The 21,715-nt window shown below is 37.6% G+C and overlaps 1 protein-coding gene across 1 annotated transcript in view; it reads right to left on the bottom strand.

Moving 5' to 3' along the window:
- LOC106875603 (bactericidal permeability-increasing protein) overlaps positions 1-10,314 on the bottom strand; it is a 76,457-nt gene extending 66,143 nt beyond the window's left edge. The window contains exon 1 of the mRNA XM_014923819.3: positions 10,152-10,314. Coding sequence (XP_014779305.1) covers positions 10,152-10,266 — 115 coding nt within the window. The 5' untranslated portion in view covers positions 10,267-10,314. The remainder of the gene's footprint in view (positions 1-10,151) is intronic.
- Positions 10,315-21,715: the final 11,401 nt, after the last annotated feature.

Genomic DNA, 21,715 nt, shown 5'->3' with positions numbered 1-21,715 from the left:
TAATGGGCTGTTTCGATAAAAATCAATCATTACTAATCACATAATTCATTAAATACTTTCTCTCGGATCATCTATTAATTATGTGTTCAAATTTTGGAACAAGGCCAGCAATTTTGGTGGCGAGGTAAGTCGATTACATTGACTCCAGTGTTCAACTGGTACTTATTTTATCGACCCCGAAAGGGTAAAAGGCAACCTCGACCTCGGCGAAATTTGAACTCAGAACAAAATGCCGCTAAGCATTTCGCCCAGTGTGCTAGTGATTCTGGCAGCTCGCCGCCTTAGATCACTTATTAATTATGGCACGGGTTAATTATTTCTCGTTTGTAATATTTCTATAGTAATTATATTTGCATTTTTAAGGCAACGAGCTGACAGAATCGTTACCACGTCGGATGAAATGTTTAGCAGCATTTTTTCCAGCTTTATGTTCTAAGTACAAAAACCTTCCATCGGTGTTGATAAATAAGTATCGCTTGATGTGTATCTTTATAAGGATGTAAGGATGTTAATCTTTATAAGGATACACATCATAGAAAAACAGAATGGACTAAGTGGAGCAGGAACAAAAACGAGGACGGAAGTGTCAGTGAAGAGGTCACAGATGTGTAACGAAAGATTTCCGGACAATGGATATGATTTAAAATAAAATAAGAACAGTAATAAACGAGTGAAGAACGAATATATAGTGCGTGTGTTTTTTGGCAAAAAAAAAACCATCCTGAAATATGTATGTATGTATGTATGTATGTATGTATGTGTGTGTGTATGTATGTATGTATGTATGTATGTTGTTGTTGTTGTTGGCACTCCGTTGCTTACGACGTCGAGGGTTCCAGTTGATCCGATCAACGGAACAGCCTGCTCGTGAAATTAACGTGCAAGTGGCTGAGCACTCCACAGACACGTGTACCCTTAACGTAATTCTTGGAGAGATTCAGCTTGACACAGTGTGACAAGGCTGGCCCTTTCAATTACAGGCACAACAGAAACAGGAAGAAAGAGTGAGAGAATGCCGTGGTGAAAGAGTACAGCAGGGTTCGCCACTATCCCCTGCCGGAGCCTCGTGGAGCTTTAGGTGTTTTCGCTCAATAAACACTCACAACGCCCGGTCTGGGAATCGAAACCGCGATTCTATGACCGTCGTTTATCTTTCATCCTTTTTGGAATCAGATTATACTCCGTTACTAAGATCCTTCCTCCTTCCTCCCTCCCTCCTTCCCCCTCTCTCTCTCTCTCTCTCTCTCTCTCTCTCTCTCTCGCAGGAAGATATATTTATTGCTGCTAGTTTTAGAAAGGGATGGGTCCGCGTAGTTTACTCGCGCAAAGACGAAAAAAGTAAGAACGAACAAAACGTAAGGTTACGTTCTCGAGTCAAACAGACTGATAAGGGCCGGTTTCCCGGTTTCATAGCAAGCTTCTTACCACACTGCTACGCCTGCGCCTGTTCTTATTTCCTAGCCACGACTGTGAGTATATGCACACATACACGCATGCGCATGGTATACATATGCACGCACAAGCATAAACAGTAATGAAACATACGCACTTGTGTTCTATTATGACATGCGCACCTACGAGTACAAGTATGCACATACATACACATACGCACAACACCCTAATATATATGCCTACATAAATTATTAGGTCGTCAAGTATGAAATTTGTAGTAAGGTATATAGTAAACCTTGACAGCTGCTCATTTTGCGCCATTATTATATTTTGACAATCTTTATTTTTTTGTTAGAAAGCTGATACATCTATTTCTTTATTCTAACTCATTTTGCGCTTTATAAATTATTTATAAATCGTTTTTTCTATTTTTGTTTAGAGGTGGATAAGTTGGAAATTCGTAGTTTTGAAATATGAGTTCTTTCTTGGAATACAGCATCACAGGCAGCTCGGAATATTAATGGAGTATTTTATTCTAATGAAATACAGCAGACAGTTGGTTTGCAAAATTTCGCTCCGGTAACTTTGACCTCACAAATGAGCAGCGCGGTCGACCAGAAGCAAAGGTGGATAATGACGAACTAAAAAAGCCACCGTCAAGTCAGATCCATCTCAAAGTGCCCATGAATTATCGTTGTTGTTTGGTGTAAGCAAGCAAACAATATTGACTCACCTAGTTCAAAAGGGTAAAGTGGAAAAAGTTGGATAAGTGGGTTCGACATGAACTCAATAAAAACCAGAAACAGCAACGTTTGGAAGCCTGCATTATGTTACTTTCTTGTCACAAAATGAATCATTTTTGAATCGAATTGTAACGTGATGAGAAATGGATCCAATAGAGCAACCGTAAATGTTCAGCACAATGGTTGGATGAAGACTATCCACCAAAACACAGTCCAAAAAGCAAAATTCATCAAAAGAAGCTGATGGTGTGTGTTTGGTGGTCTGGTGCAGGTGTGATCCATTATGATTTCATTAAACCTGGCTCATCAATCACGGCCGAAGTATACTGCAGCCGACTGGACCAAATGAAGCAGAAACTTACAACAAAAAAACAGCCTAGATTAGTCAAGAGATCCCCTCCTATTTTATTGCAAGACAACGCCAGACCACACATCGCCAAAAGGACATTGGCGAAACTACTGGTGTTGGAGTTGGAAGTTCTCTATCATCCACCATACTTACCTGATCTTCCACCCCCCCTTTTGAGGTTGTACAGAATATCATGGAAATTCTCTGTCCCTCACCGCCAACTACTATGAACAAATTATTATCTCTCTTGTGTGAATTGTCCATTAGGGGACTTCACATGATTTTTAAAACTTCTTTACGTTGAATAAGAGAGAGAGAAGGGGAAAGAGAGGGAGAGAGAGAAAAGTGACAAAAAAAGAGGGAAAAAGAAAACTACCCACAAAGATTATACAAGCGTGTCGTAAGATTTGCTTTTAAATGATATTTTGGAGTAGGTGACCGGTTTTTTTATTTTATTTTATTTTTTAAACAAATATAACCCAAAGAAATTGAGTAATGGGCTGTTTCGATAAAAATCAATCATTACTAATCACATAATTCATTAAATACTTTCTCTCGGATCATCTATTAATTATGTGTTCAAATTTTGGAACAAGGCCAGCAATTTTGGTGGCGAGGTAAGTCGATTACATTGACTCCAGTGTTCAACTGGTACTTATTTTATCGACCCCGAAAGGGTAAAAGGCAACCTCGACCTCGGCGAAATTTGAACTCAGAACAAAATGCCGCTAAGCATTTCGCCCAGTGTGCTAGTGATTCTGGCAGCTCGCCGCCTTAGATCACTTATTAATTATGGCACGGGTTAATTATTTCTCGTTTGTAATATTTCTATAGTAATTATATTTGCATTTTTAAGGCAACGAGCTGACAGAATCGTTACCACGTCGGATGAAATGTTTAGCAGCATTTTTTCCAGCTTTATGTTCTAAGTACAAAAACCTTCCATCGGTGTTGATAAATAAGTATCGCTTGATGTGTATCTTTATAAGGATGTAAGGATGTTAATCTTTATAAGGATACACATCATAGAAAAACAGAATGGACTAAGTGGAGCAGGAACAAAAACGAGGACGGAAGTGTCAGTGAAGAGGTCACAGATGTGTAACGAAAGATTTCCGGACAATGGATATGATTTAAAATAAAATAAGAACAGTAATAAACGAGTGAAGAACGAATATATAGTGCGTGTGTTTTTTGGCAAAAAAAAAACCATCCTGAAATATGTATGTATGTATGTATGTATGTATGTATGTGTGTGTGTATGTATGTATGTATGTATGTATGTTGTTGTTGTTGTTGGCACTCCGTTGCTTACGACGTCGAGGGTTCCAGTTGATCCGATCAACGGAACAGCCTGCTCGTGAAATTAACGTGCAAGTGGCTGAGCACTCCACAGACACGTGTACCCTTAACGTAATTCTTGGAGAGATTCAGCTTGACACAGTGTGACAAGGCTGGCCCTTTCAATTACAGGCACAACAGAAACAGGAAGAAAGAGTGAGAGAATGCCGTGGTGAAAGAGTACAGCAGGGTTCGCCACTATCCCCTGCCGGAGCCTCGTGGAGCTTTAGGTGTTTTCGCTCAATAAACACTCACAACGCCCGGTCTGGGAATCGAAACCGCGATTCTATGACCGTCGTTTATCTTTCATCCTTTTTGGAATCAGATTATACTCCGTTACTAAGATCCTTCCTCCTTCCTCCCTCCCTCCTTCCCCCTCTCTCTCTCTCTCTCTCTCTCTCTCTCTCTCTCTCGCAGGAAGATATATTTATTGCTGCTAGTTTTAGAAAGGGATGGGTCCGCGTAGTTTACTCGCGCAAAGACGAAAAAAGTAAGAACGAACAAAACGTAAGGTTACGTTCTCGAGTCAAACAGACTGATAAGGGCCGGTTTCCCGGTTTCATAGCAAGCTTCTTACCACACTGCTACGCCTGCGCCTGTTCTTATTTCCTAGCCACGACTGTGAGTATATGCACACATACACGCATGCGCATGGTATACATATGCACGCACAAGCATAAACAGTAATGAAACATACGCACTTGTGTTCTATTATGACATGCGCACCTACGAGTACAAGTATGCACATACATACACATACGCACAACACCCTAATATATATGCCTACATAAATTATTAGGTCGTCAAGTATGAAATTTGTAGTAAGGTATATAGTAAACCTTGACAGCTGCTCATTTTGCGCCATTATTATATTTTGACAATCTTTATTTTTTTGTTAGAAAGCTGATACATCTATTTCTTTATTCTAACTCATTTTGCGCTTTATAAATTATTTATAAATCGTTTTTTCTATTTTTGTTTAGAGGTGGATAAGTTGGAAATTCGTAGTTTTGAAATATGAGTTCTTTCTTGGAATACAGCATCACAGGCAGCTCGGAATATTAATGGAGTATTTTATTCTAATGAAATACAGCAGACAGTTGGTTTGCAAAATTTCGCTCCGGTAACTTTGACCTCACAAATGAGCAGCGCGGTCGACCAGAAGCAAAGGTGGATAATGACGAACTAAAAAAGCCACCGTCAAGTCAGATCCATCTCAAAGTGCCCATGAATTATCGTTGTTGTTTGGTGTAAGCAAGCAAACAATATTGACTCACCTAGTTCAAAAGGGTAAAGTGGAAAAAGTTGGATAAGTGGGTTCGACATGAACTCAATAAAAACCAGAAACAGCAACGTTTGGAAGCCTGCATTATGTTACTTTCTTGTCACAAAATGAATCATTTTTGAATCGAATTGTAACGTGATGAGAAATGGATCCAATAGAGCAACCGTAAATGTTCAGCACAATGGTTGGATGAAGACTATCCACCAAAACACAGTCCAAAAAGCAAAATTCATCAAAAGAAGCTGATGGTGTGTGTTTGGTGGTCTGGTGCAGGTGTGATCCATTATGATTTCATTAAACCTGGCTCATCAATCACGGCCGAAGTATACTGCAGCCGACTGGACCAAATGAAGCAGAAACTTACAACAAAAAAACAGCCTAGATTAGTCAAGAGATCCCCTCCTATTTTATTGCAAGACAACGCCAGACCACACATCGCCAAAAGGACATTGGCGAAACTACTGGTGTTGGAGTTGGAAGTTCTCTATCATCCACCATACTTACCTGATCTTCCACCCCCCCCCCCCACCCCACCCCACTGACTACCATTTCTTCTAGAATTTGGCTAACTTTTTGATAAGAAAAAAATTTAATTTTGACGATGTTGTAAAACAGGCCTTCCAAGATTTTATTGACTCAAGATTGCCAGGCTTTTACAGTTCCGGGCTGGACAAGCTACTGCTGAAATGGCAAGAATGTATTGACAATATGGGTGCATACTTTGATGAATAAAACTATTCCTTGTATTTATAAAACATTAGCAAACTTTTTCTTCTTTTCTACAAATTTCATACTTGATGACCTAATAATTCCAGTAAGGACGGGTCTGTGCTTATAATATTTGTAATCCCTTGCTTCAAGTGTGGTTAGATCAATGCTGATGTAGGTGTTCGATTAGAACATTTGTTCTTCGATACCTACCATCAACTGGAAAACAGTGAACAAAGAAGAAATGATTTCCATGAAGCACTAGAGGTGCTATTGTGATATACAGTTACAACCACGACTTTCTGGATGCTAATGATCCGGAAACTCTTATAATCCGCACTAATTTACATTAATGACAGGTACCTGTATTTGATTTAATTATTTAAGTGAATTTAAAATTCGTTTAATTTCACAGCATCGCTACATGGAAATCACTTTGTCCGTCTTTACATTGAGATCCACCGAGATCGACTGTGCCTTTCATCTCTTTTTTGGTTCATAAGTACCAGTTGAGTATTGGGATCGATGTAATCGACATACTCCCTCCCCTGGAATTGCAGGCAATACATTATTTAATTTAGAATGTGTTGACTAAGGTGATCACACCCGCTTTGGAAAAACCAACAAATATACTATCCACTCAATTTTGCCAGCTGAGTGGACTGGAGTTACGTGAAATGAAGTGTTTTGCTCAAGAACACAACGTGTTGCCCGGTCCAGGAATCGAAACCACAATCTTACAATCATGAGTGCAACACCCTAACCACTACCAAATATATTCACAAGGCTTTATTCGGCTCGAAGCTGGAGTAGAAAACACTTGCCCAAGGTCTTGTGTATGTAGTCGAAAGGAGCTGAAGACCGATAGTTTCCCCTTTAACCAAGCCCTCATCAATTTTGTTCAAGTTTCACTTGAAAAGAAAAGTTAGGGTGGAGAAGAAAGAGCTGCCTTCCAACAATTTTGTTAAAAGATAGATGAACGTTGCATAAATGGCCCGAGTGAACGACGGGCCTGCTCAAAGCATGCACTTGTAGATTGAAGAAGGACGATGTGAGGGAGCACTTGCCCCCAGGGATCAGGGTGACTGTCGTTTGGGGTGGTCTCCACGAATAGCCAGAGGTAGTTTCACTCTTTTGAGGAATTATCCATTGTTATCATTTCATTTTGTTAGTGCTTTTACCGTTTGCACCCCCTTTATCTAACCCCACATTGTATTGTCCTGTACCGTCCCTAATGCTTTTTGTAAACCCTTAGTGGTTAATAAAGAAAACATCATCATCATCATCATCATCATAATCATTATTAGTAATAATAATATTATTATTATTGCCTAGCGAGATCGTGGTTTCAGTTCCAAGACCGGGTTCTGCATTGTGTTCTTGAGCAAAACACTTCATCTCACGTTGCTCTGCGATCATCTTGACACCTGACACTGGCACCTGTTCAGGCAACATCGATTTGGTGAACGGAGTGAGCTAATGTACAGAACATGTATTTGTTCACTATAAGCAAATCATTTGTGCAGGTCTTCGACGGGAGAGTCCAACATCATCATCATCATCATCATCATCATTATTATTATTATTATTATTATCATTATTATTATTATTGATAAGGTGACGGGCTGGCAGAATTTTCGCACGCCGGGCAGAAGGTGAACGGCATTTCGTCCGTCTTTACGTTCTAAGTTCAAATTCCGCCGAGGTCGAGTTTGCCTTTTATCCTTTCGGGACCGATAAAATAAGTGCCAGTCCAGCCCTGGGGTCGATGTAATCGACTTGTCCCCCTGTCCCAAACTTGCTGGTCTTGTGCCAAAATTTGAAACCATTATTATTATTATTATTATTATTATTATTAGTCAAAACGAAGAGCGCGATTTTAGATGTTTTATTTTTTGAACAACATTTCGACAGAACGTCTGTCTTTCTCAAGTTCAAACCAAAAGGTGATTGAAAATTCAAAATTTCAGAAACCAAACGTAGACTATGAACGTGAGTAATCAGCGTCCATACGTTGATAGAATGACATCATCAGCTTTTGTCAGTTTTTTAATAAGCAGAAAGAAAGAAAGAAAAAGGAAGACGACAAAGTTACTGAAGACATTCAAATCCCTTCATGGTCATGAACCAATACTCTGGTTACGGTTCATTGACGACGTATTTTTTGTCTGGGAAGGATCACAGGATAGTTTAATGGACTTCTTGCATTTCTGTGATTGTTTTGCTAGAAACTATGGCTTTAAGTCCAATATAAAATTTACGTCTAGTTTTTCAAAAACTAGCGTTGAATTTTTGGACACGAAAGTCAAGTTTTCTGGAGGCAGAATAATGACAAAGTTATTTTGCAAGCCAACGTCATCCCACATATATCTCCACCGCCGCTCCGATCATCCACATCATCTTATTCGGTCAAATCCGAAATCCCAATTTTTGAGGATAAAACGGATTTGCACTGACATAGGGGATTACTGGAAACATGCAAATGCTTTTGTATGTCATTATGTTAAACGAGGTTACAGTGAATCACGTTTAAAGGAAATAGCAAGTGAAATAGCTAAAATTAGCAAAGATAGTAAAACCTACATGCCTAATCTTAGCAAACAAAATACAACAGATTACAGAATTCCTTTAGTGATTAACTGGCACCGACGTTTCGCTGGCATTTCAAAAGTGTTGCATGAAAGTTACCAACATGTGGTGAAAAAATATCCCAGTTTCAAACAAACATTTCCTCAGCCGCCCATTGTAGCCTTTCGACGGAATAAGAACATAAAAGAATTATTGACCTCTATATCTGACTCCAAGAAAACGAACATTGGAGTATCTACACGCTGTACCTTAAAGAACAGCCGCAAGAGAGGTAAGCCCTGTTCATTGTGCAACAACATGAGTGAAGTGAATACCATCAAAAATCATAATAGAAATGTTATGATTTATACAGAAGGGGGAACCTGCAAAGATTCCCATTTAGTGTACGGTGCAGAATGCACGAAACATAACTTGATTTATGTTGGTTGTACAACGGAACAATTAAACAAAAGGTTTAATGGGCACAGATTCGACGTCAGGCACAAGAACAGTAGTTCAACAGAACTTGCTGAACATTTCGTTTCAAGCGGCTGCAATTTTGAAGAAGATTTGAAAGTGCACATTCTCAAAAAATATCCTGAATGTACCCCACTTTCACTTCTCAGAATGTATGAGGAGAAATATGTTTGCGGGTTATTGACATCACGCCCTGGAGGAATGAATAAGATGACAGGAGAATATCATCAAATTTATACAAAACTGTTTGATTGAATAGTCTTCTTTCTCTCTTTTTCTTTTCTTTTTCTGTCGTCTTCCTTTTTCTTTCTTTCTTTCTGCTTATTAAAAAACTGACAAAAGCTGATGATGTCATTCTATCAACGTATGGACGCTGATTACTCACGTTCATAGTCTACGTTTGGTTTCTGAAATTTTGAATTTTCAATCACCTTTTGGTTTGAACTTGAGAAAGACAGACGTTCTGTCGAAATGTTGTTCAAAAAATAAAACATCTAAAATCGCGCTCTTCGTTTTGACTATTTACCTTCGTGAAGAGTTACGTCAATCCTTTTTTTAAATATTATTATTATTATTATTATTATTATTATTATTATTATTATTATTATTATTATTATTATTATTATTATTATTATTTTATGTTTGACTTTGCATTTGTACAAGTTGGATCCAAGTTTCATCCAGAGACCTCAAGAGACAAGTTAGAAGTTCATGTAGGTGTTTTACCTAGGGTACCATATATTTGGATTTGTACAGTTTTGTTCTTGAGAATGTTTAAGAAATCATAAGAAAATTATGTGTTTGTTTTAAAATTTGAGATCACATAGACAGTATTTTACGTAAGATATGGGCAGTTCCCATGAGCACTATCTTTTGAACTTCAGCCATTTTGGGGTTTCCTGGTTTCTTTTTTGGGGTTTCCTGGGGTTTCGGAGTTTTATTATTATTATTATTATTATTGATAAAACAGAAATTATTAATGAATTTAACGAGAAAACGTTATCGTGTTATGAAATAAACGGGGCATTATCGTGCCATAAAAAGAATATGTAAGAATGCCACAAGGGGTGACAAGTGTAGATTTACCCGAAATGCGAAATAAGAGTGACGGGGCGATCAGAGCTACATCTTTAACCATAGGTTTCCTCGATCAGTGCGAGCCTATGGTTGAGCAACAAGTGAATATAAAATAAACGAATAAAACGGAAAAAAAGAAACAGAAAGAAAAAGAAAACAAAATAAGAGACGTAAGCAAAATGTATGAAAGTATATAAAAGCCCTTCCTTACCATAATCAAGACCTTTTTGCGTTATACGCGTGACTACGCCTGGGTCTCCAGCTGAGCTGGTTTTCATTAGAAACAGCCCGAGAATTACGAACGAAAGAAAGACGTCGGTTAGCATTTTGTAATCAGCTTCAGTGAAGTCAAGCTGTGTGTGAAGTCTGTTTATCAAAATAAAATGATCCTCTCCTTTTTATATGCCGATATCCTTTTTGTTGGTAATTACTACTACTACTACTACTACTACTACTACTACTACTACTACTACCACTAATATTACTAGTAGCAGCAGCAGTAGTAGTAGTAGTAGTAGTAGTAGTAGTAGTAGTAGTAGTAGTTGTAGTAGTAGTAGTAGTAGTAGTAGTGTGGTATTGTATTATTACTGTTGTTGTTCCTATAATGTTTATCTTGAGTGTATCTGTATATATATATATATATATATATATATATATATATATATATGTATGTATATATGTATGTATGTATGTATGTATGATATATTTGTGTGTGTAATTATATACACTCACATACACATTGCAATAATATGTGTATGTATGCTATTATATATCATTTTTATACACGTAATTATGTATTATACAATTGTATACACGTATACAAACACACACACACATATATACACACATATACACGTACATATATACATTAATGTGTGTGTGTGTGTGTGTGTGTGTGTGTGTGTGTGTGTGTGTGGTTTGAAATCATGAAAGTGAACACGAAAAAAATCACACATACAAACAATAACAAAAGAAAATGAAAGAAAAAAGCTAATATATACTTATAATTCAGGGTTAATTATAAGACATGCACACTGACACACACACACACAGAAACACACATATATATATATACGTATTCACACAACTACATATATACTGTACACATCTTACAATCATGTGTGTGCGTGTGTGTGCGTGTGTGTGTTGTATTTACTGTTTCTAATTATTTTTCATTGCCAACAAGAAAATGAAAAAGAAAAGACAAAAGTGACATGGAAAAAGCAGCTCTGCAAAACACAGGTACACACACACACACACACACACAATCATACACACGCACGCACACACACAATCATACACACGCACATACACACACATACACGTACATACACACACAGATGTACATACGTACGAGTAAGTTGATGAACATACACATGTACACATGACATGTTTGCATATATACATATATACATACATACATACATACATACATATATATATGTGTGTGTGTGTGTGTGTATGTATGTATGTATGTATGTATGTATGTATGTATATATGTATATATATATATATGTACATATATATATATCTGTGTGTGTACATATATATATGTATGTGTGTGTATATATATATATATATATATATATATATATATATATATATATATATATATATATATATATATAAAAGCATGTGTGTGTATATGTCTGTGTGTACGTGTGTCTGTGAGTGCGTGTATACATACATAAAAACATAAAGATCCTCATGCACAAAAGGCAAACCAGAAACCGAATAGAAAACATGAAAGAGGATAGAAGAAAAGAAACCCAGACAAAACAGAGGTGGTGGGGAGAAGGAGGAGAGATAAGTGTGAATAAGTAAAACACAATGAAGAGAAGAGAAAAGAGAGAGAGAGACGAACAGAGAAAGTTAGAGAAAACTTAGTGTGGAAATAATACGTGAAACAAAAGTAAGAGAGGAACAAATAGAGACAGCAAAAGAGATGGAGAGAGAAGTGAGGAGAAAGAATAAGTGAAACACATGACGAAAGAGAGATGTGGAGGGGAGGTACAGGGCAAATGTAAAAGCCAAAGCAAGCCAAGAAATAAGAACTTGAGAACTCGGGAGAGAGATTAACCTACCTTTAGTTAATTACAGAACCCACGGTAGCACAAGGTTAATGAATAGGAAAGAGAGATAAAACAGACCGCGACTCTACTTCGTCGTAGGGTTTCGGTATTGACGTTGGGAAGAGTGGTATACAGGAACTTATGTGTGCATGTAACATACATGCATGCATACATACATACATACACACATACATGCATACATACATGCATATATGTATATATATATATATATATATATATATATATATATTTATATATATATATATATATATATATATATATATATATATATATATATATATATATATATGAGGACTGAGGGGTTTAGTTCACTAGTGATCTAAACGAATAGGTATGCTGAGTAGGCGCTATAGTTGGTCGTCTGTAAGGTTCCAGGTTCACAGCAGTGTTTGGATCTAGGGATCTGTATTAGGGTTCCGTTATAGCGGGTATATATTATATTAGAGGAAAAAGCAAAACCAGGGCAGAACTTGAGATATTCGTACTGCTTGGTTTTGCTTTTCCTAATATATATATATATATATATATATATATATATATATATATATATATATATATATATATATATATATATATATATATATATATATAGATAGATAGATAGATAGATAGATAGATAGATAGATAGATAGATAGATAGATAGATAGATAAATAGATAGATAGATAGATAGATAGATAGATAGATAGATAGATAGATAGATAGATAAATAGATAGATAGATAGATAGATATATTCCATTATTACAATCAATATCTGCTGCTGTATGTTCGTCAAAATACATATTACGATTGAGAATTAGGGGAATATAATTTGCAGAGCTACTGTATAACAAAACAGGAAAGTGGAAACTTTTGGTACCATTCATTCTCCATTGATCTGCTACGTACTACTACTAAAAAATGAGAACTCAGTACTTCCAAAAAGTAAAGATACTCATTGAGGGAATCAGAAAGATCATTAACTCACAGTGATCCAACGGCCGTGAATCTTCAAACTATGTATATATGTGTACGTAAACATGTGTATGTGTGTGTACATATATGAATATAGATAGTTATACATATATATATATATATATATATATATATATATATATATATATATATATATATATAGTGTGTAGTATATTGCCACTTAAGTGTGGCTGGCCCCTAGGGGTCAGCCACACTTAAGTGGCAATATACTACACTTTATCGTGCAGTTACTGTTAATACTTCATTTAGAGAATTAACATTGCTTTTATATATATATATATATATATATATATATATATACATCTGTTGTTTTGTACTGTTGTTATTCTTACTGTATTTGTGTAATATTGTTCGTTTTTTTTTCGTCCTTGTTTTTGTATATATTCGCTGCTTTCTTGTAAGGAATCTAATGCTCTTAGTTTAGTTTTTCCTTGGGGCTGGCCAGATTGGAGCAATATCGAGAATAACCAGCCGAAATTGCAAGGATAATCTGGATCTCGACTGAAGAAAGAAAACTCCGAATGACCTGTCCGTGTTTTCTTTGTATCGTCTATCTGAATGTTTTGTCCCTTTCTTGTATCACCTAACTGTCTGGATGTTTTGCGTTCTTGTCCCATTCTGTATTATATATATATATTAATATTTCTAAGTCCCTCTAAAGGAGACTACGGCAGCGGTACTGGATATTAATAGTTATCGCCAAGCTAAACATGGCAGTCCCAAAAATAGGACGAATACTGCCGTTGATTAGCTCCAAGAGGCCATCGCCTCTAACTAGCTATGTGACACACGAACCTGTGTGCATAATAATCTTCGAACAGGGAAGGTCAGCCGCTTCCCCTTGCTGATCTGGCATCTACAGACTAGTTTCAGGGTATTGCCCCTTGTCAATGTAGAGCAGCCGAACCCAGCAGGCGTCGCTACTGAATTTAGGTAAATAATCCTTCGTACAGACGGTCAGTGACGCCTGCTGGGTTCGGCTGCTCTACATTGACAAGGGGCAAATACCCCGAAACTAGTCTGTAGATGCCAGACCAGCAAGGGGAAGCGGCTGACCTCCCCTGTTCGAAGGTTATAATGGACACAGATTCGCGTGTCACATAGCTAGCTAGAGGCGATAGCCTCTTGGAGCTAATCAACGGCAGTATTCGTCCTATTTTTGGGACTGCCATGTTGGCTTGGCGAAAACTATTAATATATATATATATATATATATATATATATATATATATATATATATATATATATATATATATATATATATATATATTTGTGTAATAATAGAAACTATTTTACGTTAAACTCAAAGATTATTCAATATCCTATTGGTCAGTTAAAGTCTAGACAGTGTCACGTGACAACTTGATGGGGCTGCCTGCTGGAGCCTAGCAGCAGGTATCTAAAGTGAAATTTGACAAGACATTCAGTCGGCCGCTGACACTCGCTGACGCTGCCAGGGAGAGGCCAGGGAACAGAAGAAAGAAGACATGCACTCAACACCAGAGCTGAAGACACCCCCGAAAAGGGGGGGGCGCCACGTCAAAACGGTAGAGGAGTAGGGGCCGAAACCAGACCTGGTTCCTCCTGATGATGTCTTGAGCTAACTGGATCCTATAAAGGAGCTGTTGTGGTAGCAGACCACAAAACATGGTTGAAATTCCTCCATTCTTCCTGGGCGAATACAGACATTATTCTTTAACAAGAAGTGTATTGAATATTGAAGTTGCAACCAGCTAAGCCATTATCGGACTATGGTACCTCTGAGTTCATCTTGGTTTTATATAACTTCTGTTAAGTTAAAATTTTCTTTGGTAAGCTGAGATCTGTTGAATAAATAAATTATGTTGTATGGTAGGTTATGATACAGAGATGTTATAGAAATTCTTTATTGATTATATTGTGAAAGGCCTAAATATCACCAGCCTGACGACCATCTAAAACTCACCACCTGCTTACATTCTTTTGTGAACCCTTCAAATCTCCATTACCTAAAAGCTGGTACACCTAAATAAACACCCCTAATTACAAAGATTTAAATACTGCACGGAACTCTGAGCTTTAACCTCCACATTCTGAAAACAAAAGGTTAAATATCCCATTAATATCACCTTCTACATGACTACATTCTTTTCTGAGCCCCTATGACCTGAAGATGGTACTCCTAAATAGACTCTTCTGATTGCATGCATGAATAAATTCTGAACAATAACATAACCCGTAATGTAAATTAATTGTACTTATTTGCTGGTTAACTTTTCAAATTCATACAAAGAAAGGAAGTGTAAGACAGGAAGTGTAAGACAGGAACTGAAAGAAAGGAACTGAGGGATAGGTTCGCTCGAGTGTTTATATTCATTCCAGACATTTTGGATGGTAACACAGATGTATTTCTGACTACATGAATGCACTGTGAATAATATCTGCAGAATATAAATAATAAATATGAAACATAAGATAATAGCTATAGGAATAAGAATACAAAGATATAAAATATATAGAAATACAAAAAGTAGAAAATTAAATATGTGCGTGTGTGCACGCGCGCGCGCGTGTGTGTGTATGTGTGTGAAAATTTTGTTCTAATGGATGAATTTTAACAAACTAAAACTTTTGAAAATCAAATGATAAATCTGTCAATATATGTGTGTATGTGTGTGCAAGTATATATATATATATGTATATATATATATATACATACACACATATATATATAGATACATACAAACACACAAACACACACACTCACACACGTACACGCGCACACACGATTCGCTGTGCGCATGTGATATCTCACTCCATGGTAGCATTGACATACTCTTCATTATTATCATCACTACCACGTGCATTTCTCGTTTTCAGATCTATATTTTGATTTCTTTGTTTGAAAAACGTAACTACTCCAGGGAAGGTGCGTCATTTCCTGATGAAAGTAACCGAATTTCAGTTGACTGATGGACTGATGTCGAAATCCTATATCCAATGGTGGAAAACAGTTTTAAGGCAAGGTATTACTCACATAGACATTCATTACACAGTCCCAGTAAGGATCACTAAGAATAAAAAAAAGCAAAAAGAAAAAAAAACAAAAAGAAAAAAACCCAAAAAGCTATCCAGCTACGTATGGCAATTACGTGAAGCTAATGATAGTAATTCAAAAATACCATGGGTGGTTGTTTTGGTAGTGGTGGTCATAGTGATGGCGTTGTTGGTAGTGGTAGTGACTATCTTGTTTAGGTGTTGCAGTGGCCATCTTGTTTATATGTTGCACTATTGTTGTCGTTTTTGTTTTGGTGGATATGGCGGTGGTGGTGGTGGCTGTCGTTATGATGGTGTTTGTTTTGGTGGTACTCGTGCTAGTCGCGCAGCTGTTGGTGATATACTATTGTCATTAATTTTTGGCTGTCACTCTCTTCATTATTGCTTAGGCCATTGTTGACGAGGAAAAGTCGTTTCTGTTCTTTTCTCTTTTTCTTGACAGTGTCATCGCTGTATTTGTTTGGCTGCATTTGTTGTTCCGCTTTGCTTTTCCTTCTTCCTCTTAGTACACTTGTTATTCTTATTCTTATTTATCATCCTTCTCATCATCATGATCATGATCATCATCATTACTACTACTACTACTACTACTACTACTACTACTACTACTACTACTACTACAACAACAACAACAACAACAACAACAAAAATGCTTATAATTATTCTTTTTCTTAATGTTAACCCTTCGTGGTCAATAAAGAAGTCATCGTCATCATAATCATTATCATCATCATCGCCATCATCATCATCACCATCGTCATCATCATCATCATCATCATCATCATCATCATTAACGCATTTTTTCAAGGCGGTGACCTGGCAGAATCATTAGCACGGCAGGCAAAACGCTTAGCGGCATTTCGTCTGTCTTTACGTTCTGCATTCAAATTCCACCGAAGTCGACTTTGCCTTTCATCTTTTCGGAGTCGATAAATTAAATTACTAGTGAAATACTGGGGTCGATATAATCGACTAGTCCCCACCCCACAAATTTGAGGCCTTGTGCCTCCAGCAGAAAGGATTATTATTATTATTATTATTATTATTATTATTATTATTATTATTATTATTATTGAGTGAGAGAGCAGTGTACGCCATCAAAGTGACACTGGGGTAAAATATACGAAGCCCAATATACCCATCATGACTACCCGTCTGATAAGGGTACACCAGGCACATGCATCACAACCATATGTACGCGACATGATGATCTCATATCAAGATAAACAGCGCATGACCTCGCAGGTGGGGCCCAGTTAGAATTTTCTTCAGGTCGAGTAGCCCATCCCACTCAAAAGGTCCCTGAATAAGGTTTGTTTAAGGATGTTGAGCAAAACACCCATGTTTCCAAAGGTGAATTATCCAAACCCCAAAGAATTCCTCTCAACACATGGCTATGATGCTCCACCACTACTTCTGCTCATGATCAGAGATGCACATATCGTCAGCCACCAAGGGACATGCTCAACTGGTTACGGTCAAACAACCGACAAGCAAATCTGTGATATTGAGTAGAATATTTGCTGTAGCCCATCTTTTTATACCAAGACAAAACAATGTACATGATAACACTTCCAATCAGTTAAGATCAGAAGCCATGAGAGCCACTGCCTGGTACTGCATCCGGGCATTTATTATTATTATTATTATTATTATTATTATTATTATTATTATTATTATTATTATTATTATTATTATTATTATTCGTCAAATTTCTTGTTCTCTTTTACTTGTGTTTATTGTTGATATCCCTGTTTATCATCAATCACAAGGTTTCCTTGTTAAAATAATGCAGACAAGACACCAAGACTCGCTATTATTTTGCATTGTTGACGCTGAACTTGAATATTGAGAAATTAGTCTGTAATATATTTGTGTTGTTTTCTTTCTGCTTCTTTTTTTGTATGTGTGATTTGTAAATTGTAGGGTTGTAGACGTTGTAAGTTTGTGGTGGAAGGAAGAGAGTAATTAAAGGGCAATACATACGTAGATCCTAGAAGAATAAAAAGAAGCAAACGAGAAGTATATGAAAGGGGAGAGAAAAAAGGTTGGTAGATAAATAGAGAGAGAGAGAGAGAGAGAGAGAAGGAGAGAGAGAGAGAGAAGGAGAGAGAGAGAGAGAGAGAAGGAGAGAGAGAGAGAGAGAGAGAGAGAGAGAGAGAAAGGAATGAGAGAAGGTGGGTGCACAGATAAAAAGACAGACAGACAGACAGACAAAAAGGCAAGCAGGGGGATTGATAGATGCAGAGATAAAAATGTGTGTGTGTAGATACATACATACATACATACATACATACATACATACTTGAAGAGGCAAGTTGCGTATTTGGCATGGGAGACTATCGAAAATACGATGAATACTATCCCCAACTTTGGAACCACAACTACCAGCCTTGTTAGATAACTGGTTAATCTTCAGAGGAATTAACTGAGGCAGCCTTTTATTCACGATCGTAGTGATTTTCGACAGAAACTTGAATTTTGCATGCAGAGAGTTACTACCAACAACACAATCGAGGAACAGAACAAAAACAACAGCTCAACAGGTAAACAAACTCATTTCTCTTGGAGTTATGAATTGAATAATGATCTATTTAACTGCTACGAAAAAGCGAAACAAAACCCCGCTGTTGGCTATATGAATCGATTGAAATCATATTTGGACGATCTGCATCCAGAATTAAATCATTTTACTGCGAAGCAACTACGCCAACAAGCAACATTCGTAGAACAAAATGAAGGTTAATAACTAACTTTATTTTTAAAAAATCGAAAATTAACCTTTTTTCCAACTCTATAAACAAAAACGAAAATGTGAATGATATAAGGGCATCACGCGGTTTCGCAGCTAGCGACATTCCAACAGATTCCATAGTGCTTGCCAGCCAAACTACATTACTAGCTCAAGTAATTGACCAACTGTCCCCCTACTACGGTAAATACTACTATGGTAAATAGCAGGCACAACCGCAATGATTATTGTAGTAGTAGTAGTAGTAGTAGTAGTAGTAGTAGTAGTAGTAGTAGTAGCAAGCAGCAGCAGCAGCAGCAGCAGCAGCAGCAGCAGTAGTAGTAGTAGTAGTAGTAGTAGTAAGGATTATATGCCGGTGAAATGTGCCCTTACTGAAATTTTCCGAGAAAAAATTATTCTGGCTTTGAAGGACTCTTTCGAGGAGAGAGAATTCTGTACCAAAGTAAGTAAAACTCCACCAAATACAGTATTAAAAGCTGTTGACGAAATTGATGATGAGTATTTACAACAGTGTGATGAACCTACATACTGGCAGATTAACGCCTGTCTATATGCTCTGGCTGTGGACGCGCAATGGCCCAGTGGTTAGGGCAGCGGACTCGTTGTGAGTGTTTATTGAGCGAAAACACCTAAAAGCTCCACGAGGCTCCGGCAGGGGATGGTAGCGAACCCTGCTGTACTCTTTCACCACAACTTTCTCTCACTCTTCCTGTTTCTGTTGTACCTGTAATTGAAAGGGCCAGCCTTGCCACACTGTCACGCTGAATATCCCCGAGAACTACGTTAAGGGTACACGTGTCTGTGGAGTGCTCAGCCACTTGCACGATAATTTCACGAGCAGGCTGTTCCGTTGATTGGATCGACAGGAACCCTCGATGTCGTAAGCGACGGAGGGTCAACAACATATGCTCTGGCTACTACTGCAAAACAGTACATGAATGATATTCAAAAAGTAAACAAAACCGATATAACAAAGAAAGTACCATCCTGGGTTTTGAAGACAGAAAAAAAGGTAACTGGTTTACGGAAGACCATCATGTAATGATGCTTATTGCAAGCAAGCAAGCAAATCACTATACGTTCCACCAACAGAAAGTAAAGAAGGAGATAGAAATGATGTTTGGAGACAGCAAAAAGGGGACACTCACTTGCAAACTGATTAGCCTCAAACAGGGGCTAATTGCTGTCAGTGAAAAACTCCGACATCAGAAGAGAATAACCGAGAGAACATTAAACAAAAAAATTAACCGCAACCAGGCAGCAGTATACAGAATCATGAGAGGAGGAGCAATAAATATCAGAGGAATTCCTTCACGAGAAGACAGACTCCTTCTGAAGGAAAATCTGAAGTGAAGAGAAGGAATTTAACCAAGATACTCTGTGACTGGAAGAAATCCGAAAAAGTTATTATTCTTGCGTTACATCCAAGACATACAACATTGGTGGTGAAACTCTTGTAACTGTGATCCAGAAACTCCAGGAGGAAAAAGCACCTGGAAGAGACTTGATTGTTGTATATTGGTACAAGATGCTAACATTCTACCGACCATATCTTATCAATTTGTACCAGCAAGCTTTCATTGGGAACAGTAGCATACCACACTGGTTGGCTCTGGCAGAGACAAAGTTGATCCCCAAATGCAGAGAAAAAATTGATCCCCAAATGCAGAACCACCCACATGGCAAAAAACTACCGGCCAATTGCATGCCAGAACTTAATGTATAAGATGTATACAGCATGTTTAAACCTCTTCCTCCAGGACCATTGTGAAACCAATAACATTATCACAGCAGAAAAAGAGCAGATGGGAGGAAGGGAGTTTGAAGATGTGTCGAGCAACTGTTAATCAACAAAACTGTGATATCAGAGGTGCGAAAGTATAGGAGGAACCTAGTTTCAATGTGGCTAAACTACAACAAAGCCTTTGACTCTGTTCCCCACTCATAGATGCTAGAAACCCTTCATCTTGCTAAAGTTCCAGTGAGAATAATCAAAGCCATAGCTGACCTGACTTCATCGTAGGCCACCATTTTGAAATTAAACACAAAGAGTGACTGTATTATCACCAATAAAATACAATGTCGCAAAGGCATATTCTAAGGAGGCAGCCTCCCTGTGATGTTTATACTTTCTATAAACCCCTTGGCATTCATGTTAAAGAAAGCTGAAGGATATCTCACTGGTTCACAAGAAAACAGGAATACCAAAATTACACACTGTTCGTTTGTGGATGACTTAAAACTTTAAGCAAAGAATATGCAGGAGATGAAAAAGAGTCTTGACCTTGTTACAACATTCTCAAAGGATGAAGGGCTGGAGTTTCGTCAGGATAAGTGTTTTTATATGGTTGTGAAAAGGGGGAAAATTATAAACCGGACTAGTAACATCAATGATTTGACTGTTACCCCTGCATCTAACAAGGAATGTTACAGGTATCTAGGGGTGGATGAAAATATATCTTACACCTGTAACAAAACACATGTCACTAAATAATACTACAGCTGAATAAAGAAAATTCGGACCTCAGAACTCTCTACATTTAATAAAGCAGTGGCCCACAATGAGTTTGCAGTGCCAATACTCATACCAACATTTGGGCTGCTTGACTGGACACTTGATGAGATCCTAGCCATTGATGTGAAAACCCGAAAAATGCTAACATGCTCACATAATTTCCACATAAACAGTGACGTAGACCGCCTCTACCTAAAACGTAAACAAGGCGGCAGAGGCTTAACATCGATCCAAAATGCCTTTGAATGTCGCATCATATCCCTTCGGCAACATCTTTCTGCATCCATGTGTCGAAGTGAATCCCTTGACCAAGTTTGCATACATGAGGCTGATAACACCATAAGACATGGAAGGCAGCTCCTTGAGCAACACTCTGTGTCTGATAACCTAGAATACATGCCCAA

Source organism: Octopus bimaculoides, chromosome 5, assembly GCF_046866305.1.
Source record: "Octopus bimaculoides isolate indiv1 chromosome 5, ASM4686630v1, whole genome shotgun sequence".
In the NCBI taxonomy this organism is placed as follows: Eukaryota; Metazoa; Mollusca; class Cephalopoda; order Octopoda; family Octopodidae; genus Octopus; species Octopus bimaculoides.
The sequence above is the reverse complement of the archived record's forward strand: the minus strand, read 5'-3'. Positions and strand labels throughout refer to the sequence as shown.